The sequence below is a fragment of the Solenopsis invicta genome, chromosome 6 (genome assembly GCF_016802725.1).
Source record: "Solenopsis invicta isolate M01_SB chromosome 6, UNIL_Sinv_3.0, whole genome shotgun sequence".
In the NCBI taxonomy this organism is placed as follows: Eukaryota; Metazoa; Arthropoda; class Insecta; order Hymenoptera; family Formicidae; genus Solenopsis; species Solenopsis invicta.
In genome coordinates this window covers 15407514-15434219 of record NC_052669.1, presented here as the reverse complement: position 1 = coordinate 15434219, position 26706 = coordinate 15407514, and the positions used below count along the sequence as shown (strand labels likewise).

At 39.2% G+C, this 26706-nt stretch overlaps 1 protein-coding gene across 5 annotated transcripts in view; it reads left to right on the top strand.

The window, feature by feature from the left end:
• Window positions 1-25253, top strand: part of LOC113005309 (DNA ligase 4) — a 139716-nt gene extending 114463 nt beyond the window's left edge. For all 5 annotated transcript variants that reach the window (XM_039451249.1, XM_039451250.1, XM_039451251.1 and 2 more), the window contains 4 exons: window positions 21963-22151; window positions 22230-22529; window positions 23636-23887; window positions 23973-25253. In XM_039451249.1, coding sequence (XP_039307183.1) covers window positions 21963-22151; window positions 22230-22529; window positions 23636-23887; window positions 23973-24320 — 1089 coding nt within the window. In that variant the 3' untranslated portion in view covers window positions 24321-25253. The remainder of the gene's footprint in view (window positions 1-21962; window positions 22152-22229; window positions 22530-23635; window positions 23888-23972) is intronic.
• The last annotated feature ends 1453 nt before the right edge of the window (window positions 25254-26706 follow it).

The window sequence follows — 26706 nt, the reverse complement described above, 5'->3', positions numbered from 1 at the left end:
TCTTTGTACCTTCATTGGTTCCTCTTTTTCTTCTTCTCGGTTCTTCTTTCACCTTCCTTTTCTCTCCTCTTTCTTCTCTTTCCTACTTCTTTTCTAAACATCTTTAATAATCTTTTCCAAACATCTTTAATAAACCTCCTTTTTACCCAGTCTTCCAGAGATTATTTAGTATCCCCATGTAGAAATGCAGAAATTACGCATCTTATATGTAGAATTATTCCAATAAAACGTGACAAGAATTACCCACAATGTGAACTTGTTGCTGCAAAAAAGATTCATGGCGCACTGCCGTTCTTTCTACATCCACCTCTGCTGTCTTGTTCTATACAATCCTCCAATCTCTGTAAGCTCAGTCTCCAAAGGTAAAAGATCCGGTTCCGTTTCTCTTTTTTTAACAATCCAACAGCCTCTTTTTCTTCCATTTCTTACTAAAATTCCGGTTTCTTTTTCCTTTCTGTTTACACCTCTGTCGCCACCTTGTCTTATCCCACCAAACACAACATTACATGTAACGTAAATGTTAGTTGTAATTTCCCACTCAACAATGTAACTGTTATATAACGAGTGTGTTATATAACAGTTACATTGTTGAGTGGGAAATTACAACATTTACGTTACATGTAACGTGGTATTTGCTGGGATATATTTATTCTATTTCCTTCTTTTCCTTTTATTCCTATACCTCTTCCTCCATCCTTTATACTTCATAACCTCAATCTCCAACGGCCGGTGATCTGAGTTTCCTCGGTCTTTTTTTTTATATCCAAGCCACCCAGGATCCTTAATTAACAATTACTTATACATTTATCTATACTTTTACATTTCCATTTCTTTTACATTCACAATATCTATATCTATACCTATATCTATACCTGGTCCTATTTCTTATTATATCCTATTATATCTATACCATGGTCCTTATATTCTAATTTTTTTTTGTTACATTTTGTCCTATATTATCACTCTTCTCACCGTTTCCGTACTTCTATACATTCTTTCCAATCTCCTTTCATTCATTCAATGTCTCATTTACAATATGCCATTCTTTCTCCATAAACCATTTTACCTGATTTCTTGCATTATTTTATCGCATTTTCCTTCCTATAGCTGTTTCTGCCTTTATTTCTAGCGTTTTATTTCTCTAATCTATTCTCTTAACACTCTTTCTCTTTGCCTTTTTCGTTTTTCTTACCTTCCTTGTTTAATTCCTACCTTCTCAACTCTCCCGGATTCTCTCGCCTCATTGTTTGCCCTAACCTATTCCTGTTGCTTCTACTTATATCTTTCAATATCTCCACAAATCCTTTTTCCCTACATCTGCCTCCATTATACATCTTCTCTACTTGTCTACCTCTCTAGTTCATACCTCTTTACTTTTTAATACTTCCTAATGTACTACAACATTCACACTCACTTTATCTCCATCCATATGCACACGCCATCGCACCACCTAACTAAGTCCAATATTAATTATACATAAAAATCTTATATTATTTTGGCAAACAGCAATGACAATTTTCGTCTTCTTGTTACTGTCAAAGAATAACCTCTTATGTTTTTAACTATGTCAACTTTTGAGGAGTTTTGCGATTCAAACGCCACCTACCGAACATCACTAATACGACTTCAGAAACCTAATTTTAATCGCATTTCTGAAAGCTTAGTTCGATCCTATTTTTCATGAGCATGTCAGACAAAATTACATGTCATTTCACGTAATTTCTCGCTTCTGACGTCACGTTCAATATGGCCGCGGCGAGTACTCAGGAACCTTAATCTTGTACATAAATTAAATATTTAATTCAAATTTAACCTTTTTTATTCCTTTTTAACAAAAAGGATACAAGAAATAGCTTTTTTGTAAACTAAACATTTATTACGTTTAAAATAATTTATTCTGTTTTAATAAATCTATCTAGGTTCCGATCTTATTTTCAATCGGTTTTAATACCGTACTTTCGGTGCAGAAACCCCGATCGATTCGGATTACTTTTTTTTAATTGGTTTTAATCACACATTTTTGGTAGAGATTTTTTATAACATTTCTTTATCCCTTCGTTTTTAATTATATCTCAGCTGATTTGAATTCAGCAAATAATTATATTTGGTCATATTTGATTACTGTATCTGATCAGATCTTTCAGATCTGCTCAGATAGAAACAAATTGCAAATCTGGCCAGATCTGATAAATCAAATATAATATCTTGACAGATATAATCCTTTTTTTCCGGGAATACATTAAAATCTTTTAAAATTCTATTTAAAAGTCGATAAAAATAGAAGTGTCTGATTTGGATCAAAGGGTGGTTCGATTTGGAACCAGTACTTCTAGACTGGAAAAAACGTTTTTATATTTTCCATTATACAATTTTAACACAAGTAAGAAATACGTCAAAATGATCTGACACAAAAATAAAGAGAATTAAATTATCTTTCTAATAGCACCTCCGATCGGACCTTATTTGCGCCTTATAGAGAGCAAAAACTATAAATATGTTTGACTTATCCCACTTTCCTCTATAGAGAGAAAGAGAGAGAAAGAACCACAGTACCCTTAACCCTTAAACACGTAAGTGGGTCTGAGAGACCCAATATGAACTTTTAAACACTTGCTATGTGAAGACGGAGTGAGATAGGAGGTTCAAACCAAGACGTAAAAAAAGTTTGAAATCTCTTTCGATTGATATGGTTGATCAACTTTTTTGGTCAACTAGAATTCGAATGGCACAGCAGCAAAGTTTTGTTAGGGTCAATGTGACCCATATAGTGTGTAAGTGAAACTTTTTTTGTGAGTATTTTACATAAAAAAACTGGACAAAATACGTTCGAACAGGTCGGTTTGCAGATGTAACTCGCATATACTCTGTCTAAAGTTGGAATACTATAAAATGTTGTAGAAAAGGGAGTTTTTCCGAAATATATCATGAAACACATCAATTTTCAATTTTAGACACGATTTAATAAAAAATACCTCATATTTGCCTTGTTACATAAGTACATTTTTTAATAGAAATGACAATGATATAATTTTTTTTTGAAAGTATGAATCTTTAGCTTTAAAATGCCGTATTGTAAAGTTCCTCAAAGTTTTTTGTTGCAAAGATATGATTTTTTTTTCTAAGTGGATTTTTAAATGCCCAAAAGTATCTCGTATTCTCCATGTTACATAATTATAAAAGAATTTTTAAAAGAAATAACTTCGCCAAATATTATTTTGAAAGTGTGACTCTTTAGCTTTAAAACGCCGTATTTGAAAGTCCTTAAACGTTTTTTGTTGCAAAGATATGATTTTTGAAGAAAAAGTGGATTTTTGACTGATTTCTCATTTTTGCTTAATGATTTTTCTTTTATAACTTCACAATAAATTATTTTTCGGCAATTCTGATTATGCAGTCATACTCCTGAGAGTTTGAACTTTTGTTTTAAAAAAAAATCGTAGAAAAATATTGATTGTAATCAAAGTTATAACTTCTCAAAGTTGAAAAAGTCTCCCAGACCCAAAAATGTGTTTCCGTATTTTACAGGATCGGTGTGTTTAAGGGTTAAGTGTGACCACTTTGTAGAATATACAGAGTCTTCCAAAAGTATGTACACCGTTTAATATTTCGAAAACTAAGCATTTTTGAAAAAATGTTCAGACAAAAATTGTAGAGCTTAAAAAGATCTACTACTACTGACCCTGTTAGTTTGCCCTTGGGTGTCGTCACCAAGGTCAGGCAAAGATATCGACTTTTTTTTAACAAAACGTCCTATTTTTGATAACAGAATTTAATAGCTGATGTTAACAGTTTTTTAAAAGTCTATAATGAAGTTAGTTTTTATTAAGAACTTTCCGAGTTCTGTGGCTTGAAAGTTACAATATTGTAACTTTGAAGTCTCACAACTCACTTAATGAAAAATAACTTCATTATAGTGTTTTGAAATGCTCTTGACATATCAATAAATGAATAATACACTCACCTGCAATAAAACGGACCACCAAATTTTATCACAATTTTTTAATATTTCAAATAGCGATAACTTAACGAAAAAGTATTGGATTGAGATGAAACAGGGCTCAAATTAAAGCGTAAACATTTTTCTTGATAGCTAAGAAAATCAAAATTTAATTACAAACAATTTTCACAAAATGGCGGATATTGAAGACATACATTAAAAAGGAGCAAAAAAATTGAAATTTGAAAAGAGAATTAAAATTTGAAATTCACAATTTAATATCCTTTTTGATCAAGTATTCCATACAATAATTTGTTTCTGAGTTATACTGAGTTTACAAGTAAAAGTTGTCCGTTATGTAACATTTTTTTTAAAAATGCTACAACTTTGTCAAAAAAAAAATCGTAGAAAATTGTTAAAAATATTAGGAGTACAAATTGAAAACCGCCGTTTTTTGTCAAAATTTGAGGATTGATTGTTGAAAAATGGTTACATACTTATTCTTGAAAGTATTGTCCATCGCTGGCCACTACTTTCTCTCACCTTTCGGGCAGCATACGAATCCCGCGTCAAAAAAACTGCTCGTCTTTTGCGGCGATCCACGAATCGACCCAGTTTTTGGCCTCTTCGTAATAATGGAAGTGCTGCTCAGCCAGGCCATGCGCCATTGATCGGAACAAGTGGTAATCTGAAGGGGCGATGTCAGGAGAATACGGCGGATGAGGTAAGACGTCCCATTTCAATGTTTCCAGATAGGTTTTAACGACCTGAGCAACATGTGGCCGAGCGTTGTCGTGCAGCAACATCACTTTTTCGTGTCTTTGCTCGTATTGTGGCCGTTTTTCCTGCAATGCTCGGCTCAAACGCATTAGTTGTGTTCGGTAGCGAGCTCCTGTGATGGTTTCACCCGATTGCAACAGCTCATAATAAATCACGCCGAGCTGGTCCCACCAAATACACAGCATGAGCTTCGAGCCATGGATGTTTGGCTTGGCCGTCGATGTTGATGCATGGCCGCGGTAGCCCCACGATTTTTTTCGCTTTGGATTATCATAATGGATCCATTTTTCATCGCCGGTTACAATACGATGCAGAAAACTCTTCCGTTTTTGCCGTTGGAGCAGCTGGTGCACGCGAAAAAACGCCGTTCGACGTCTCTCGGCTTTAATTCGTATGGCACCCAGTGTCCATGCTTTTGGATCATTCCCATGGTTTTCAAACGATGTGAAATAGCTTGTTGAGTCACGCCCAATGAATCTGCAAGCTCCTGTTGCGTTTGAGATGAATCTTCATTCAGTAATGTTTCCAATTGTGCGTCTTCAAACTTTTTCACCTGTCCGGAACGCTCCTTGTCTTCTACGCTGAAATCACCACTTTTGAAGCGTTGAACCTAACCTAACCATTCTCGACACGTTCTTTCACTAATGGAAGCCTCACCATAAGTTTTTACAATCATTCGACGCGCCTCAGCCGCAGATTTTTTCGAATTGAAGGCAAAAAGCAAAACTTCCCGCAAATGACGCTTATTGGGCACAAATTTCGACATTTTCGATCACAAAAAAATATATAACGCCGATAAAAATTCACAACTGCAATGATAAGGAATTGTTGCCAGATGCCCAACCTTACATTAAAAATTTTTGATCTAACGTTTGGCGCCAGCTGTGGGGATTTCCACCACATTTCTTCCCTAGCGCTGAGCGGTACAAACTAGTTCTAAGGTTGGTACTATGCTGCCTGCGAGCAGCTCTAAAAAGATTCAGATTCTCTCTGACGCTAGTCCTGTACACACGTTGTACCTTGACAATATATCCGTTCTACTAATTACGTGGCGTGTTTAATTGATCAGTCTTCCCTTCCGTACGTCGTTAGTGGGTACGTCTTGAGGACTCGAGCCATCATTCCCCACATTGGTGACCCCGACGTGATCTAAGGAAGCAACTGATTTCGGCCGCCGGCCGATCATCCACGTGTTCCTCGAAACGAGAAAAACTGAGGAAAGGCACGCAGCCACGTGCCCGTCGACTGCACGCCCTTACTTACATCCTAAAGGAGGGCCGTGCACAGAACGAGCGTCACTGCCCAAGGTATTAGTCTCGCCAAGGGCACGACAATAACTGCGATCATCGCAGTAGGCGTAACCGCCAGTAAGTGCGCCACAGCAAAAGGCGTGCGCCGAACGAGACTTCGGCATCCAAGGAGACGTCGTCGCCGTGAAGGCGATTCCACCAGGACCGTCGCCGTGAAGGCGATTGCACCAAGGCACCGTCGCCGGGAAGGCGATAATACCGGCACACGTCATTGTTAAGGCGATCGCACCGTGACATTGTCATCGAGGGTGCGAGCAGACCCGGACATCATCGCCAGGTGCGCGGCTGCACGCGGCATCACCGCTGGAGGCGTCAAGCCGCAGCTGCGGTCTCATCATTGGCATCAGCCGTCGAGGTACCCTTCCGCGCGGCGAAGCGCGCCCATCGTCGGGTTCGTGCGTGTCCCATTCGTGATTCGCGCATCGACCGCCATTACGGCCATTCGTTTTCGCGCTCGCACGCGAGCTCGCGCAACGCCATTTTCGCGCCGTTCGCGCCTGTCTTCTTTCCCGCCGAACGCCATATTGAAATTTATTTGCTTTTGTTCGCTACGCATCGTTTTAAGTCTAACACGTAGCACGTTGCGTTGAGTACGGCGCATGCGTTTCGGCTCAACATTCATGCAATTTAAAATCGCTATATTTCCGATAACCAATACAAGCCGCGAGCGTCGTGGTAAATTAACTCTGTAACGCGTCTTAGTAACAATGCCTCCGCCCACGGTCGAAGAGTTTCAAGTACAATTGGCGCAGATGCAGACCACCTTGCAGCAGATGCAAGGGCAGGCCGGAGTTCCGCGCGTGGATTCTTATTGAATTCCTAAATCCCACCCTTCTTGATCAAAGATCCCGTCATCTGGTTCATTCAGGTTGAGGCGTCTTTTGGGACCGCCCGCATCTCGGACCAAAAGACCAAAGCACATCATGTCATCAGTGCGCTAGATGCCGAAGCAATCGCGTGCTGTCGTGACTTGATCGCGGACCCTGACGAAACAGAACCGTATACCCAGCTGAAAGAGCGCATTATCGAAAGCTTTTCCGCGTCAGCCGAAGCTCAGCTTCGACAATTATTAAAAGGCCAAGTGCTTACTTCCGGAAAACCGTCGCAAATTCTTAGCCGGCTGCGTAACCTTAATGCAGATAAACGTTGCGATGACGCCGTCATTAAAACTATTTTTTGCGAACATTTAACGCCCTACATGCGTGGTATACTTGCGGTTTCGGACTGCGCGGATTTAGATAAATTAGCGAAAATGGCCGATAAGATCGCGGAGACGGCCAACGAATCGGCACAGTGTGCAGCCTCCTCTGCAAAACAATCACAGCCATCGGACCTCGAAAGCAAGGTCGATCGCCTTGCTGCAGAGCTCGCTACCCTCTCGGCTCAACTTAAACGATCTAGCAGGTCGCGAAGCAGAGATAAATCACGGCACCGCGAACGTTTCAACAGTAGGCAGCCTAAAGTCTGTTGGCCGCACAGAACTTTTGGCGAGGCAGCGCGGGCGTGCAAAGGCACAGATAAGTCCCCGTGCTCGTGGAAACAAAACAAAGCCGCAGTTACTGAGAAGGGGGAATAAACAGGTCCACCATTACGGAGGCTAGCATGGTGAACCCCAATTTTTCTAAACGCCTCCACGTGCGCGATCGACTCACAGGAGAGTTATTCTTGATTGACACGGGGGCGGAGATTTCATTGCTTCCCGCTGGCGATACCTCAAATAAAACGCCCGGTAATCTCAAGTTATACGCGGCTAATGACACCGTGATTAACACATATGGGCAATTATTTCGCACGTTGCATATCGGTTTACGTCCACTCACGTGGAACTTTTGTGTTGCAAAGATTCCGTACCCGATCATTGGGGCCGACTTCTTGAAACACTACGGTCTTCTGCCAGACCTCGAAGGTCGCAGACTAATCGACGCGCGCAACAATGCATATACTTCGGGTATTGTTAGGGCAACGCCTTTCCTTAAAGCCAGCACTGTCAATCCAGACACGAAATTCGCGCATATTCTCGCGGACTTTCCGGAAGTCACTGGCCTCAAGCAGGCTACGCTACCAAGTAACAGCGACGTACAACATCGTATCATTACTACTGGCCAACCGGTGGCCGAGCCTCCCAGAAGGCTAAACTCGGAGAAAGTTAACATAGCCAAAAAAGAGTTCAAACGGCTTACAGAGCTGGGCATTTGCCAACCCTCCAGCAGTCCATGGGCGAGTCCCATCCACATGGTGCCCAAAAAAGACGGATCGTGGAGAGTATGCGGTGATTACCGTCGCCTCAATGCCATAACCACTCCAGACAGATTCCCTGTCCCTCACCTACACGATTGTTCCTCCATCCTTCGGGGTAAAAACGTGTTTACCAAGCTTGACCTCTTTCAAGCGTATAACCAGATCCCGGTTGCGCCCGAGGGTGTGCCCAAAACAGCAGTAATTACGCCTTTTGGTCTGTTTGAATATAAATTCATGACTTACGGTCTGAGAAATGCCAGTCAAACATTCCAGCGACACATCTTTCGCGCACTGGGGGATTTAGAGTTCGTTTTCGCGTTTATTGACGACATACTCATTGCATCCTCGTCTTCCGAGCAGCACGAGAAGCATCTGCGCATTGTCTTGCAACGCTTAAAAAACTATAACTTGCGACTTAACGTCGAGAAATGCCAGTTCAGTCAGTCAGAAATGGAATTTCTCGGCTACGTAATCAATAGCGAAGGATGCAAGCCATCCCCTTCCAAAGTTCAAGCCATCGTTAATTTTCCCAAACCGCGTACAATCGTCGAATTGCGTCGTTTCTTAGGTTTAGTAAACTTCTATCGTAGACTTCTGCGTAACGCCGCCAGCGAGCAAGCGCCGCTTAACGAGTACCTCCGTGAGTCCCGAAAAAACGATAAACGTGTAATTGCGTGGACGCCAGAGGCGGAGGAGGCGTTTGTCAAATGTAAAAATAGCCTGGCCAGCGCGACAATGCTCTCGCATCCGGATGAGTCCGCCGAAATGCGCATCATTAGCGACGCGTCGGATTTCTCCATGGGAGCCGTGCTCGAGCAATTGCTTGACGATGCGTGGAAACCCCTCGCATTCTTTACGCGCAAGTTTACGCCCGCACAGTGTAAATACAGTGCTTACGACCGCGAGCTTACAGCAATATTTGAAGCTATCAAGTACTTCCGTCATCATTTAGAAGGTCGTGATTTCAAGGTTGTTACGGACCACAAACCACTCATTTACGCGTTCCTGCAACGCTCGGGAAAAGCGTCACCGCGTCAGCAAAGACAGCTCTCTTTCATTTCCCAATTTACAACTCGAATCGAACACGTCTCGGGTAGCGACAACGTAGTCGCCGACTCATTGTCACGCGTTGAAACCATTCGTTTGCCCACCGAAATCGAGCTCGTCGAACTCGCTGAGCATCAGGAACGCGACGATGAGTTACGAACTATTCGCGAAACACCGGACTTCCCGCTTTCATTAAAACGTATTCAGTGGGGTCCTACTCACACCACGGTATTTTGTGAGATCACCGGTGAGGCCATCCGACCTTACATTCCGAGCTCATTACGAAACCGTGTGTTTAACTTGTTCCACAACACGGCTCATCCAGGCCCAAAAGTCACAGACCGCTTAATAAGACAACGCTACGTGTGGCCAAACATGCACCGCGATATCACCAAGTGGTGTAAGCACTGTATACAATGTCAACAAGCAAAAATTTCGCGGCACGTCCATTCTGTTCCGGAAAAGTTTATCGCGCCGGATTGCAGGTTCGAGCACGTGCACTTAGATTTATTGGGCCCTCTGCCCGAATCAGACGGCTATAAATATTGCCTGACGCTCGTCGATAGATTCTCGCGTTGGCCTGTGGCAATTCCGCTCAAAAATATTGAAGCCCTCACAGTCGCGCGAGCGTTTTACGATGGTTGGATCGCCAACTTCGGGGCACCTCAGACTCTCACCACCGATCAGGGTAGCCAGTTTGAGTCCCAACTGTTTGCAGCGCTCCTCCAGCTAATTGGGTGCCAGCGTATTCGCACCACTGCGTACCACCCTGCGGCGAACGGTCTCATTGAAAGATGGCACAGGAGTTTTAAAGCGGCGATTATGTGCCACGCCGATAAAGAATGGTCGCGCGCGCTGTCAACAGTTCTGTTAGGTTTACGGATCCATGTCCGCCTTGACACTGGCATGTCGCCAGCCGAATTCGTGTACGGTACTACACTGCGGATTCCGGGTGAACTTGTGCTTCCCGAAGATTTCACGCCGAACCCTCATGCGTTCGTGGAAGAATTCCGTGAGTACATGCGCAAAGTGAAACCTGTTCCCGTGGAACACAAATTTAAAAAGCGCGCATTTTGTTTTAAAAATTTAAACTCATGCTCGCACGTTTTTCTTCGCGTAGGAGCCGCTAAAAAATCGCTTGAACGTCCGTACACTGGTCCCCATCGCATAATCAAACGCGTATCCGACCGGATCTATGACATAGATGTAAACGGCACCAAGCGCAGTGTGTCCGTCGAGAACCTCAAGCCGGCATTTTGTATTCGTGACGATCTCACCGACTCTATTTTAAGTAATAATCCAACTTATCAACCGTCCAGCAACGAACGTCCGCTGATAAAAACGTATATACGTCCAAAGAAAAAAGTCACGTTCCAGTTGTAATATCGATATCTAATATAGCATTTATTTACTGTCACTCGGGGGGGAGTATGTGGGGATTTCCACCACATTTCTTCTCTAGCGCTGAGCGGTACAAACTAGTTCTAAGGTTGGTACTATGCTGCCTGCGAGCAGCTCTAAAAAGATTCAGATTCTCTCTGACGCTAGTCCTGTACACACGTTGTACCTTGACAATATATCCGTTCTACTAATTACGTGGCGTGTTTAATTGATCAGTCTTCCCTTCCGTACGTCGTTAGTGGGTACGTCTTGAGGACTCGAGCCATCATTCCCCACACAGCATTTACCGCTGGCGCCATCTACTGGAAAACGGCGGTTTTCAATTTGTACTCCTAATATGGATTTGTTTGGAAATTAATAAGGTTAAAAGCTCATACATTTTTGTGCTAGGCAACCAATTTTCCTGAGCAACGCAATAGCTTAAAGAAAAAAATTTTTTCCTCTTTTTCAATGCCTGTCTTCAATGTCCGCTATTTTGTGAAAATTGTTTGTAATCAAATTTTGATTTTGTTGGCTATCAAGAAAAATGTTTACGCTTTAATTTGAGTCCTGTTTTATCTCAATCTAATATTTTTTCGTTGAGTTATCGCTATTTAAAAATATTAAAAAATTGTGATAAAATTTGGTGGCCCGTTTTTTTGCGGGTGAGTGTAGATAATTTACAAAAACTTCAAATACTTAAAGTTTGTCGCATTCAATGTTTTCAACTTAGGCTAGAACACTAAAGATATAGATATTCCTATGGTTTGCCATTTTTAGTCCTTTCCCCCCAGCCTCTTCACTCCTTGCCATCATCACATGGCAGCGTATGAGCAAGAAGTGAGGAGACGAGGGGGAAAGGACTAAAAATGACGGACCATAGAAATACTTATATCTTTAGTGCCTTACTTAGGCGTTCTTCCCTTAAAAACGGCTTATAAGATCAAGTTGCGGCAGTGATAATTTTTAATCAGCATCACACAAAGTATCATTTGCCAAAGTTTCAGCCTATTTGAGTGAATCTCAATTTCCCTAAGAAGAGTGCGAGGTCCTTTACCTTTATTATTTGATACATTATATTTAATATAATATTGTTAGATGAAAGATTTAATGTGTTAATTTAAACTAAGAAGAATGTGTAGATGTCGCATGTGATTTAGTATTTCCGTTCTTCACTCCATGTTTTCGGTTATTCGTGCTCTCTCTTGCCGAAAGTATGTATGTAAAAGTTATTCACTTTCCTTTTATTACAAATTTGTACCTTATTTTGACACTATCAGGAAGTGTGTATAATAAACAGTTCTACATGGAAACAAGTAAATACCTTGTGCATTCTTCTTTCGTAATTGATTTGAACGCATAGATTAAACGCGTTAAGTTTAACTTCAATAAATATCTTGCACAGTACGTAATATTGCAACAATATTGCGACAATAAATTATTGCAGTAATGTTACAGTGATATTGTAATATTGCAGTGACATTGTAGAATATTAGAGCGCGATATACCACACCGTAATATTGCTATGACATTGCAGCAATATTGCAATATAATATTTCACATTACGATGTTGCAATAATGTAGGATGTTAGGATGAAGATGAGGGTATCGACGAGCCAGAGTTGAAATGTGCTTCTTTATTACAACGGAAAGATTTACACCAACGCTTTTGAGAATTGTCTCTCTCGATCGCTATCGAGCACCCGCATATATACTACGCATTCGGAGGCCCTAACGGCCCCATTGGTCCGCGCCCCGCTGGAGGGGTGCGCTGGACGCACGGTTTCGCGGTTCGCGTACGCAATGGCTCGATCCCGCACGAACGTGTCAGGACATGCTTCAAGGAGTACTTCCTATCCTACACTCGGCCATTCTGCATTGATATCCGACCCGGATATCCATTAGTCTAAATCGTGTGCTTCTTCATCGTTTGGTGAATCATCTATTTCGCTCGCCCATGGCTTAATATAATCGGCGGCTGTGGATGTCTCCCAGGGACCTTCATGGTCGCCCGCCTTTCTGACCATATATCGGTTGTTACGCAATACTTTCACGATTTTGTAAGGACCTAGATACTTATTGGCTAACTTGAGTTCTGGGCCTTGTTGTGTGCGTTTAATCGCCACTAAATCGTTTTCGTTGTAACTCGCCGCTTCTTTCCGCTTTTTGTCAAATCCGCCCTTGTTTTCCTTTTGAATTCTCGCAATGCTTTCTCTGGCGTGGTCTCTAATCTCATCGCGACCTTCTTGAAATTTGGAGATCCATTCCTAGTCTAACAACTCGCGCATTCCGCAAGTGTCTCGCAATCGCGCGTTAGTTCCGAATAATACATTGAATGGGGACGCACCTAAACTTCTATGTAGCGTTGTATTAAGACATTGCTGTGCTAAACCTAAATGCTTATACCACTCTTCTTGCTTCGGATCCGCAAGTTTAGTTAATAAGGGAATTAATGTGCGGTTTACTCGCTCCGCTTGACCGTTAGCTCTGGGTATTCCGGTCGTTATAAGCACATGCTCGATGTTTTCATCCTTACAGTAACTTCGAAAATCATTCGAGGTGAAAGCTGTGCCTCGGTCTGAAATTATTCGACGGAGATTTCCGAAAATTACTGATTGTTTTCTTAAAATATTTAAAACTTCGGCTGTACTGGTAGTTTTAGTCGCGTATAGCCATACAAACTTATAGAATGCATCGACAATAAGAAATATGTGATTGTAACTTTTCTTAGTAGAAGGAAGCGGTCCCAGATGATCAATATGATAGGTATCGAGTGGTACCTCTCCCTTCACAATCGGATTTAAAAATCCCTCTTGTTTACCTTGCTTTCTGTCAGCTAATATACACGGGACACAATTTTTAATAATCTCTTGAATTTTATTTTTAACGCGTGGGATCCAGTACTCTTTATTCAATAACGCGTCAGTTTTCGCAACCGAAAAATGTCCTTTTTCGTGCGTCCGTCGGATAATTTGAGACCTCAACGAGGTAGGTACAACAATTCGCAAATCGTCGTCTATTTCTTTAAAAAGTATACCACCTCTTATCACGTATCCATCAATTTTCCGTATTTTAACAGTATCAAAAATTCTTTTAATGTCAACGTCGTCTTGTTACGCCTTCTCTAATCGCGCTAATAAACCGTCTTTACGAGCTTCTATTAACATGCATCGCGGTAACGGATTGCGACTCAAGGCATCGACGTGTGCCATATTTTTACCCGGCCGATGCTCTATCGTGTAGTCATACTCTTCTAGAAGTAAAACCCATCGAGCTACGCGCACGCATAAATCTTTTTTGTTCATCGTGGCCGCAAATGCACGACAATCGGTAACAATTTTGAACGGTATTCCTAACAGATAGACGCGGAATTTTCTAAGCGCTTTTATGATGGCTAATACTTCTAGCTCGTAGCTTGTGTATCTTTCTTCCGCCGGCGTGGTTTTACCACTACAATAATAAACGGGATGCATCGCGTTATCGTTCTTATTTTTTTGTAAAAGAATCGCACCGTATCCGAGCATCGACGCGTCAGTGTGCAACTTGGTTTCCTCGCCTACTATATACAGATTCAAAATCGGGCTATTACAAAGAATTTCTTTTAGCCGCTCGAATGACTCTCTCTCTTTTTCGCCAAATTCGAATTTCGTCTCCGCTCTTAACAGATTCGTTAATGGGCGCGCAATAGTCGAATACTGAGGGACAAATTTTCTAAAATACCCGCTCAGACCCAAAAAGCTTTGAACTTGTTTAGTTGAACTGGGTTCGGGGAATTTTCTCACTGCCTCTGTTTTGCGTTCCGATGGACTCACGCGATCGTTCTCTATCACATGATCGAGATATTCCACTCGCTGTTGTAAAAATTGGCACTTCTGCCAATTGATCTTTAATCCGGCTTCACCTGCGGCTTTTAATACTTTCCGAAGATTCTCTACTCCCGTTTTAAGGTCAGCGGACGGTATAATCAAATCGTCCATGTAAGTTAATATTATTTTGGCTTGTATTAAATCTCGAAAAACTATATTAATGAATCTTTGAAAAATGGCAGGAGAGTTGCACAAACCAAATGGAACTCGTAAAAATTCGAAATGTCCATCTGGCACGATAAAGGCTGTAAATTTCCGACTTTGTTCGTCCATCGGAACGTGTAAAAACCCGCTCTCTAAATCGATCGTACTAAAGTAATTCGCGCCTTGCAACGAATCGAATTGGTCCTCCGCAAGCGGTAAAGGGTACCGATCTTTGACTATTTTTTTATTTAGTTGCCGATAGTCAACGCATAATCTAATTGAACCGTTTTTTTCTTGGCTAACACGACAGGACTCGCGTATTCTGACAAGGATGGCTGCACAATGCCTTCGCGTATCCACTCGTCTATTTGCGCGTTGACTTGCTCTCTTTCTAACGCTGATAATCGTCTCGCTCTCTGATACACAGGCTCATCGTCTTTTAACAATATTGTCATTTTTAATCCGACTTCTCGCGTTTTCTTTGGCTCATACTCGTCAGTTAGAATTTTAACCGCGTCTCTACATTCCGCATCCGGTATATGCGTTACGTCTATGCTATTTGCTTTGTCGAGATCCAAGCTTATCTGCGATATTTCACTGAATTCTTTATTTATTGAGTCGAGCTCCGGTACATCGAAGACAATATTTCCGGCATTTATCGTAGTTTTAACGGTCTCTAGAAAATCTGCACCGATGAGTAAGCTGTGTTTCATGAGCGTGTCCGAGACGACACGAACAAGCATCGGATATTTTTTATCGTCGATAGTTACGATCGTATTAAACTCGCCTAAAGTTACGTTATTTACTGACCCTACACCGCGAAAATGAATTACACTTTTCTCTAACTTCGGAGCGCCTATTTTAACATACTGATCCGCGCGCATCAAACAAATATCACTTCCGGTGTCGATGAGCGCTTCTACCTTCCGGTCGTTAATTGACACTTCTTTCACATACCTTTTTCGGATGCTTTGCGTAACAACGTCGGTGTCGTTCACCGTCTTTTGCTGCTTGTCGCATTTTGATGCCAGATGTCCGCGTCCGCCGCAACTGAAGCACTTCGGTCCCTCTGCCTTCGTCGGGCAGTCCGCACTCATGTGGTTCCGCTGGCCGCAGTTGAAGCACCGTCTCTCGTTCTGTAGGGCCTCCTTTTTGCCCGCTTTCTCTGCATCCTGGCGACGACTTCCGGATACCTCCATCTTTTTCGCAACATTGGCGGGAAGCCTCTCCTTTAGATTTACTTTTTCGAAGGCTCGTAGCAATGATGCCTTCGACGTAAATCCTCCGACGCGTGCCTGGTCCCTCAAACTCACCACCGGAATGCCGTCGATAATGTAATCTAGCACCTCGTCTTTGTCGACAGGAACTCGATTAGCGAGGATTGACTTCGCGTGGACGTACTCGTGAAACGTCTCACCTCTCTATCAGACTCTCTGCTCAAACGTCTTCCTCAGCTCGATTTTGTTCGGGCGGTGGTCGAACATCTCACGCAGCTCACTTAGCAGATCGTCAACGGCGGACTCTACGCGAGTAGGTTCAGAATGGAACCACTCCAGAGCCTTGCCTTTAAGTCTCATGCTGATCAGAACCCTGGTATAGCCCTCCGTCAGGTCGTACGTCCTCCTCAGCAAGGTCAACTGTCGCTCCCAGTTTTCGTAATTGCCGGTGTCTCCGTTGAAGTAGCCCAGTAGATCTGCTATGGCCGTTATGCTCAGCTTAGCCGACACTGCCTCCCGCTCTACTCGCTGCTCACGGTCGGACACGTTTGCTTGCTGCATGTCTCGCAGTAGCTGCAACTCCGCCCTGGCAAGAGCTAGCTCGCGATCGGCAAGCTCTTTTTCTCGTCGGCACAGCTCGATTTCCCTCTGATAGTCGGCGACGCTTGAAGCCGCCGTGCCCGTCGTGCTCGTCGTGTTTGTCGTGCTCGCCCCTGCAACTTCGGGGGCATCTTGCATCCACGCTCCCGCTGGGTCTGTTTCTATCAATCGGGCGATTAGCTCGGCTTTATTTCCCGCTATGCTCAACCCCAACGCCTTCAATTTCTCCTTTAACTCGATGATGGTGAAATCGCTCGGCTCTCTGACACTCATGTTGTTCTCGCTGTTTCTCGCTATCTCTCGCTGCTTCTCGCTACTTCTCGCTGTCTCTCGCTGCTTCTTGCTGTTTCTCGCTGTCTCTCGCTGCTTCTCGCTGTATTTCAATCTGACTGCGTTGATCCCGGACGAGCCCCCAAAATTTGTAGGATGTTAAGATGAAGATGAGGGTATCGACGAGCCAGAGTTGAAATGTGCTTCTTTATTGCAACGGAAAGATTTACACCAACGTTTTCGAGAATTGTCTCTCTTGATCGCTATCGAGCACCCGTATATATAATACGCATTCGGAGGCCCTAACGGCCCCATTGGTCCGCGCCCCGCTGGAGGGGTGCGCTGGACGCACGGTTTCGCGGTTCGCGTACGCAATGGCTCGATCCCGCACGAACGTGTCAGGACATGCTTCAAGGAGTACTTCCTATCCTACAATAATATTGCAGAAATATTAGAATGCAATATAACGCATCATAATATTGATATAACATTGCAGCGATATTGTAATATGATGTATCGTATTACACTATTGCAGTGATATTACAAAAATATTAGAATGCGATGTATTGAATTATAATATTGCTATGACATTGCAGCAATATTACAATATGATATGTCATATTACAATATTGCAGTGACATTGCAGAAATATTAAAATGTGATGTATCGCGTTATAATATTGCTATGACATTGCAGCAATATTGCAATATGATATACTCAAATAGCACACAATATTTATGATAAATATTAATAAATATTTTTCGTAAATATTTTACGTAAACGTTATAAAAATATTTTATACATATTTTAGGTACATGACAAAAGTAATTATAAAAATCTTTATCGAAAATGTTATTAAAATATTTATAAAATATTTTCTAAAATATTTATAATAAATAAATATAAACATTTATAGTAATAATTTATAAATTTTTTATATTTTATTTAGTTATTGCATTATATTAACATATATATTTTATAATTTCATTTTTATTTAAACAAATAACGTGTATTAACCTGATGTATCAGTTATATACACATATCAGCACAAAGTGTTTACAGGTCATCACGAAGATTTAGTTTGCAGCGATCTTAGAGGTTAAGCAACGTTGACCGGAGTTGCGACTTGGATGGGTGATCGCGTGGGAATATCAATATTGCTGCAATATATTATGTTTGCAAAAAATGGTCACAGAAATATTATTATAACATTTTGATAATTTCGCTGTAACATTGCTGTAATATATTATGTCCGTGAAAATTAGTCACAAGAATATTATTACAATATCTCAAAAATATTACTGAAATATTACAGTGATATTATTGCGACAAATTTTCGCGGACATAATATATTGCAGTCATGTTACAGCAATATTATTGAGATATTGTAATAATATTCTTATGACATTTTTGCGGAAATAATATACTGCAGCAATACTACAGCAATATCTCTGTAATATTCTTTAATATTATATAACATTAAAGAATATTACTTCAATATCTCAGTAATATTACTGCGATAAATTTTTGCAAACGTAATATATTATAGTAATATTATAGCAATAATGTTGCAATATATCCTTATAATGTTATCGCAATATTACAATATTACAACAATATTGTAGCAATATTACATGCTGTGCCGGATATATAAAAGAGAAGAGAGCATTATAGCTACTGTCGACAATATGGCTACCCCTATTATTTCCGTTATTAGGTGACGTATTCTAACAATTTCTTATGAAGTTATTTGTTTAGTAGCCTGTCGTTTTTTAGTAATGCTAATATGCCAATACATAATGACTGATAATTGTTATAAGGTATTTTTACTTTTGAGCACTTTTAAATTTTTTCAAGGTACACTTTTAATTTTTAATTACGTACACTTTCTCATTATTCTTAAACTTGAGTGTATTATAACACGAAGGTACATACACTCGAGTGTTTTTTTGTTACTTAAATTTTTATTTGGCCGTATACATTTTGAGTTATACAAAGTTAAAACAATAACATAGAATTTTGTTAATATGGTTTTTTAAGCGACATTTTTATATCGAAATTGTTACGCGGATTCGCGAGCTTGCGATCCGGGACGTAGATCTTGCTCGTTAGTTAGTTTTGGTTGGATTTTACTTCTGAGATATAGGCAGCTGTCACCAGTCGTGGCTCGGAGTCGTGCGGTAACACGCCCCGACGCACGACAATTCGTTTATGCAGGTACGAGGAGAGATTTTGGGAGGATATATAATATATATATATATATATGTAATTGTGTAATGAATACGCAGTGAATTTGGAAAGGTTTAATAATATTTTACTAAAGTCGAAGGAGTTTGGACATGCGTGATTGAGCTTGGCGTGGGGTTAAATGAATGACAGAGCGTGCATTTGGGGTGAGGAAAGAAAATAGTACAAGCAGCAGTTGGATTAGAAATATAAAATATAGATATATTTACGAATTAGAGAGTACATGAAATTTAATATTCTCTGGGTGAGTTCCGTAGAAAATAATAACCTTATTGCGGCACGAATCTTTCTAATAATAAACATAGGTCCCTTCATTGAGTGAGAGAAGATGGGCGGTCGACGATGATCACATACCCGGTGGAGCCCCTAATTAGTTTGAAGTTTGTTCTGATATCTTCGATGACGCGCGGCTTGGAGCGAGGGGGTGGTTGCTGATTGGTCCCTGTCGACCTCCTGGTCATTGTGGACAGGGGGATCGGGCGCGTGGGGATTCGGATCGGGACCGAATGAGCAGACTCGCACGATAATCGCGTCTGTCGAGCTGTGGGTCTCCGCAAAATAATTGTGGAGGATCTAGGTTCCCGCTCTGGAAGTGGGTGAACGCTCGGTGCCGTCGAGGGAGTCACTGATTCTGACACTGGGTCCCGTTCCGTTTCTAAAGCCTTCCGCACTTCCTCCGGGGAAGGCAGGGGACTCAGACGCGGGGGAGGGAACACGGAAGGGTCGAATTCCTCGGGAGTATGAAACTTGCGCATCAGACGTCTGAAGAACCGTTTACGGCCTCCCGCATAGGCACGGTGGGCCCTGCATTTGCCTTATTTATATTTTCTTGAAGAGAAACATGATAAGTTAATTACGAGTGATTGCCACGTTGGAATATGAATGTGTGGAATAAGAGTACTTGTAAGTCTTACCGTCTTGCCGAAGAAATGGTTAGAGAGGGAAGAGTCAGCGCTAGTAATCTACAATTAATGATTGAAAAGCAATTGAAAAATATGAGTATACGACGTGAGAGACGAATCCGCTGGGTCGGAGTGGACACCCGTTAGAACGCCCCCTTGTAGGTAAATACTATTCGGGAAAAGATTTTGGGTCACCGGGTAGACTGTGAATGCGTCGAGGAGTCGCGCTAGCGAGTCTTCCTCGACGGGATAGGAAAGAAAGAAGGACGGTGTCGAAGAGTCGCGTTAGCGAGTCTTCTTCGACGCCGTAGGAGAGGGAGAGAGGGGAGACCTCCGGAGAGTCGCTTTCGCGAGTTTTCTCCAACGCTCATATGAAAGGGAGGGAGGCAGAGAAACGAGTGAGGCCACACTCTAGCTAATGCTAGGTGTGGTTCAACCCTCGGGATCTCTGATGGGAAGGAGAGAGAGAGAAAGAGGCCACCGATTTGACCGGGGCCACCCCCGAAGACCAACGTCTTCGTCAGGAGTAAAACCTTCCCGTCGCTGCGATCGTACCTGGAGGTCTGAACGTTGGCGGTCGCCGATGGCAGCGATTCTCGCTCGACCAACAAAACTGATCTGAATTTCGAGCTCCGATTTCGCTCCTTATATAAGCAAGGATATGGGCAAGAGGTATCGCGGGACGATTCCCCAGGTTCGCGGAAAATTCGGAGCGATAGTTTTTCGTAACGTGTGGCCCTTAGAAGCCCGCCCCGCTCCGCGACCGCGCGGCTTGCGCCTATAGTTCGCGCGAGCACTTGTAGACTTCTCGGGGGATGCGGGGGCACCGCATACCAAGCCCCGACGCGAAATCCAGTGCTCAGAAAATTAATAGAATTTAGTAAAAATTATATTATAATTGAGAGTGTGCGAGGCGATAGCGCCAAGCACATGTAGTAGTTTTACGTATAACAAGTTAAGGTTTTATTATCATTCGTAAGAGATTAATTGATACAAAATTGTTTGGCATTTTTATCGGCCGCGATTTTAGAGTTGTTTCGATTAGAGTTGCATGGCGCAGCATAGGAAGCGTCCATGAGTGGATCACGTTTCGATAATTATAAATTTACCGTTCCTAATATTTTATATTAAATTGGAAAGATGAATAGAATTCCGAATACGCGCGGAGCTTGGTGGTATTAGAGGGGGTCGCGAGCCGAGGGGTCGGCGCGCACGATGTTTGTTTTGCGCCGATGGACGCTCGCGGGTGTTGCGCGTCGAGGGGGCGGCACCGCGATGTAGCCAAGCCGTATGAGATTTGAAATCGAGCGATATCGATTTATGATACCGATGTAGGATTTATCTAATTGATCGGAGGATGTTTCCGGATTCTAATTAGGTTATTATTAGTACGGATGGCGCGGAAAAATAACTTTCTCGCCAGACGTAACAGAAATATTTTTTTGATAAATCGATTGTCATTTTAAAGAGCGGTGTTTAGAAACATTAGAGACATCACTTTATACTTGTTGTTTAATGTTAAACAGGGATAAAATAATATTTTTAATGAAATTTCTAATGGTATGTCTAAAGCTTCTGAACGTAGGAAAATTCTAAATAAGGAAAATTCTATACAATAGAAAATTAAAAATATATAATTTTGTAACAAGGTACTGTGTTTCTCTTAAACTAAACTGATTTTTTAAAATTATTTTTATGGCCATATTACTACCACTTTTTTTCTTCTACCGATTATGCAGTCTAATAGATTTTTATAAATCACGTCTTAAATAATAAATATTTCATTACTTTGAGTCTAGAATCTGTCAAACAACACTCTGACATGTAGTCGTTCAAGTTTCAATAGAAAATATTAATTATGAAAAAAAATTATTCAATAAAATGAAAATGAGTGCCACATTACCCTCTTCTCCTCTAATATATATTATATAATATATCTTCGAATTAAATTATATACATCGAATTGAGTTTATATATATATTTCTTGTTGTATTATACATATTTGTAGATTATATTCTTTATAGGGAAATCAGCCGGATGTTTGGATTCGCCCAGAACATTCTATAATTTTAACAATACGAGCGACTGAGATGATATGCAGTAATAAATATCCAACAGGATACAGTTTACGATTTCCTAGAGTTATGAATATAAGGATGGACAAACCATGGTACAGTCTATGTACTATTTCAGAACTTCAGTTGTTAGCCAAAGTATGTAAATCTCTGAATAATAAGTTATGCAATGTTACGAAAGCTCACTTATAATTTATGATAATACAATTATTATAGGACAAGGGAATGATCCAAAAGTTAACCAAGCGGGAAGCTACTTTGCATGATATCGACCAAGTACCAGCCTCTAAATTACAAAAAACGGCGAATTCAAGTAAATTGATTGCACGCAACATATACAACGAACAAATAATACCACTTACGCGAATATTAGATGGGAAAGAAATTTGCGTGATTAATGGTACTGATAAATTACCGAAAGAGCGAATTGAAGAAATATTGCAGCAGCACTGCGCAAAAATTGTTCAAAATCCAATGAACACAACTTTTTGTGTGATAGTAGGCAATAATAAAACGGTAATAAATATGAAGTGTCTATAAAATCTGCCATTTTCTATACTTCGGAAATCAGTTCAAAATAATAAAAAATCGCGAAACATGTTCAATTATTTCAAATATTTCAATTATTTCAAAAAGCGGCCTTTATCCTGTCTTAACCTTTTTAATCCTTTAAACCACAGTGTTATATATATATATATATATATATACATGTGTGTGTGTGTGTGTGTGTGTGTGTGTGTGTTTGTGTGTGTGAGTGTGCGTGTGCGTGTGCGTGTGCGTGTGCGTGTGCGTGTGCGTGCCTGCAACGTGCGTGCGTGCGTGCGTGCGTGCGTGCGTGCGTGCGTGAGTGCGTGCGTGCGTGTGCGTATGTATATATTTGACTTTTAAAAGTTTTAAAAATAAAAAAATTGTTTCCTTTATTCTGATTTTTTAAAACTTTTACCTAGGCTGTTCCAATATACACTATCAGTATTGAAAATTTATAGTTCAGTTAGGTATACTGTAAATTTTCAATACTGACATTAAACTTAGCAACACAAACTGAATAAGATTATGAATCGTTGAATCCAAATCTGAGATCAAACAAAATTTGCAATAGTTGGCTTAATATAGCAGTTCAAAGTTTAAATTTTGTATTAAATGTATTATAATAAAAAATTTCCTACGTATTTTCCTAAGTATATTACCTTAAATATCCGATAATATATTGAACTTAATATCCGAATGTTATTGGTCGCTGATTTTAAATCCAAAGTTAAAATCACACAAGTTTTCAAAATATGAGATAGCAAACCAAAAATCATAAAAAATTGTATAATTTATTGATTTTTATTTTTTTATATCTTTTTTAATAATATTTATATCTTATTTAATAATCTTACGACAACAATTATATATATAAAATTCAAGAATTATGTAAACATGTTTTAAAGGGTTAAAACAGTAGATCCTAGAACGCTTATTCGCAATTTTTTTTAATTTTGAACCATTTTCGGAATACGTATAGGAGGTGGGGACAAGCTTTATAAATCCTATATTTTCTGCGTGCGCACTAACAAGCTTGAATACATATAATAATCATTAAAATAGTACAATAAATTACATGCAAACTATTTTTTCAGATGCGAGGGCAGGAAGTAATAAGTGGAAAATACGATGTTGTAACTTTGGATTGGTTTAAACGTATTACTAATAGTTTTAACTGGGTCTCGTTGGATGATTTTTTACCATGGGAATTATTATGCAGTCGAGACATAACTAAACACAAAATTACGAAAAATTATGATGAATATTACGATAATTTTACTGTTTATGCAGATGAGGAAAGTTTGAAGCGTTCATTTGGCAAGATTGGGAAACCAACTATTTTCGAGGTATTTATATAAATCAAATTGTATGTTATATTTATAACCATGTTATATGTATTATCGTACTAATCTAATTTTGCAAATTATTTAGAATGCGGACAATCAGTTTATCATAGAACAGAAAAAGGAAATGGACAAGGAATTGTTTACGAATACATCGCCCTATTCGATATTTCGAGATATAATTGGATTCTTTTATAATGAATCGTGTTATGCTAAATTTAAATTCCGTTTTATGTCAGGTACAGTTAAAGATAAGATTGATAATTCCGTTACGCATTTTTTTGTAGAAGATAATGAGACAAACACAATTGTGAAAAACATAAAAACACAGTTTCAAGAGCAAATATGTATAAAAATTGTTAAATGTAAATGGATTGAGGAATGTTTCCGTGTTGGTCGTTTATGTGAAATTACGGATTATTTAATTGATTATTAAAAAATGTAAATTGCAATCAAAAATGTTCAAAGACAAATATATCAAAAGTTTTATAACGTGGACAAAGTTACATGTGTATTTTCGAAACTTGTGATATATTTATTCGGGATCGTTTTAACTCACATTTTCGTGAAGCACTGAGAAACTAGGTACTAGGCGGAGTGACAGTCAGACAGTTAGCTCATTTAACATCTTCTCGTTTCGAAATATTTCTTCTTGCGAGCCGCATTACTCTTACCTATCTTATTTTATTTCTTCGGAATACGTGCAAAATACGAAAGAGTCTCAGCTGCGACGTTTATTTTATAATACCTGCTATTTAGAAAGATTTCGCATATAAATGCTTTTGTCCACGTTATAAAACTTGATATATTTGTCTTTACACATAATGTCAAATGATCGATGATTTCAATGGAAAGACTTGAGATGCATATATTGAAGAATTATAAGCTAGATTGTATTTTTATCATTGATATTTTATGTAATTTTTAATCTTTATTTTCTATTTTTTTTATTATCTATTTATTTTCAACTTCTAGACTTTTATTCCAAGAATTGTTTTAAAAATAATTTTTCATTAGAATAAAAAAGAAATAAAAAATACTGAATGTATGTTGATAAAATAAATCTTTTTGAACAATATCAATTTTTGCGAAAAGTTTTCAGAAAGATTTCAATATATTGTGTGTGCAGCAATTCTGAAAGGTTTCTGTGAAATAAAATGATTCAGGCTACCGTAATGCTTTAACTTTACGTTCTTTTAATTAAAAAGATTGAATTTTTTAATATAAGAATTTAACTCAAATAAAATATTGTTTCTTATACATATACGCGCGCGTGTACGTGTGCGTGCATGTGTATGCGTGTGTGCAATGCATCTTTTAATTAAACCTTTCAAATACCATATGTACATTTATTATATTAATCAGATTGTAAAAATGTAAATAGTAAGTAAAAGTATACTAAATAAAAAGTACAATAAAAATTTTAGATGTATTTTATAATTTGATTGTAACCTTTTTGTCCTTCAAATAAATTTTCTTTTTTGAATAAATCCTTTAATTAAATTTACATATTTTTGAGAACACTTTAAATTTTGTAAAAATAAAATTAAAATATTTCAGAAATAATATTTAAATTTATTATATTCAGAGGTCAATAATATTTCAAAAAGATTTCCGTTGTTTTAGTAATTTTTTCAGTATAAGAATACATATCACAGGTAATATTTCAGAAAAATTGCAAATTTTTCCAAATCTTTCAATAATTTTTTTATAAGATTTAAAGTGCAAGAATCGTGGACATTATGTTATTTTAAAGCTGTTTTGAAAACGTTGTAGATATATTTTGCGATTTTTTTTTTTTTTGAAAATTTTTTACTTTTTAGTTGAAATATTTCTGTTATATTTCTAAAAAAATTCAGTATGGATTATTAAATACCGTTTCATAATATGAGGAAGAAAAAGAAAAAGAGATTAAGAATATAAATATTTTATATTTTGTTTTGTAAATAACAATATTGGCTTGACTAACGTTGTAATTCGTGGTTGATGAAAAATTTTAAGTATGTTACTCACACGTCACATGATCAAACCAAATGGCTAACTCGTTAGCAACGAGATGTTTCGTGTCTACGAGGTCAGTATAAATAATATACGAATATGACTGACGTTCTGCCCGCGCAGGATCTACTTATAGACTCTTCACCTACAGATGGGACGCGTATTAATCGAGTTTTGGATTTTCAGAACGTGCGACCGGGCTTGTCACTCTCCTACAGTATGTCGAATTTATTCATAGAATTTCTCATTGCTAACTCGCTAGATGCCAATTATACATAGAGATACTTGTAACTGTTACTATCTATTATGTGTTATAGCGTGATTATACGTAATAACTCAATGACTACATGTGACTGTATCTGTTGTATATATATCATATAATTCGGCAAATTAATTGAAATAAATGCTTTATTTGACTATGTAGTAACAGTGCCTTTTGTTCAAAAGCTAAAATATATCTTAGAACTCGCATCATAAATGCAAAATATAATTGTCCCTTACGTGATTTCGAAGAGTTTGTGTGTAATTGAGGTAAATAACATGCTTTTTTCTTATACAATTAATTCGGTAAATTGTAGAACATAAGTCAGTCGTATTTTTATTAGTTTTAAATCATTCTTGTATTTTGTTTCTAATAATTCTACAGATATTACATTTTTATTATTTCACACATTGACGATTGAGTATAACATAATAAAATAATTTTGATAGTAGGAAGAAAACAACTTTGTATAAAAGATCTTAAGAAAGTATCCTTATAGCAAAATTTATTATAAATATTCATAAATATTTTGAAAAGTTCCTATTTGAAAAAGTCCATGTTA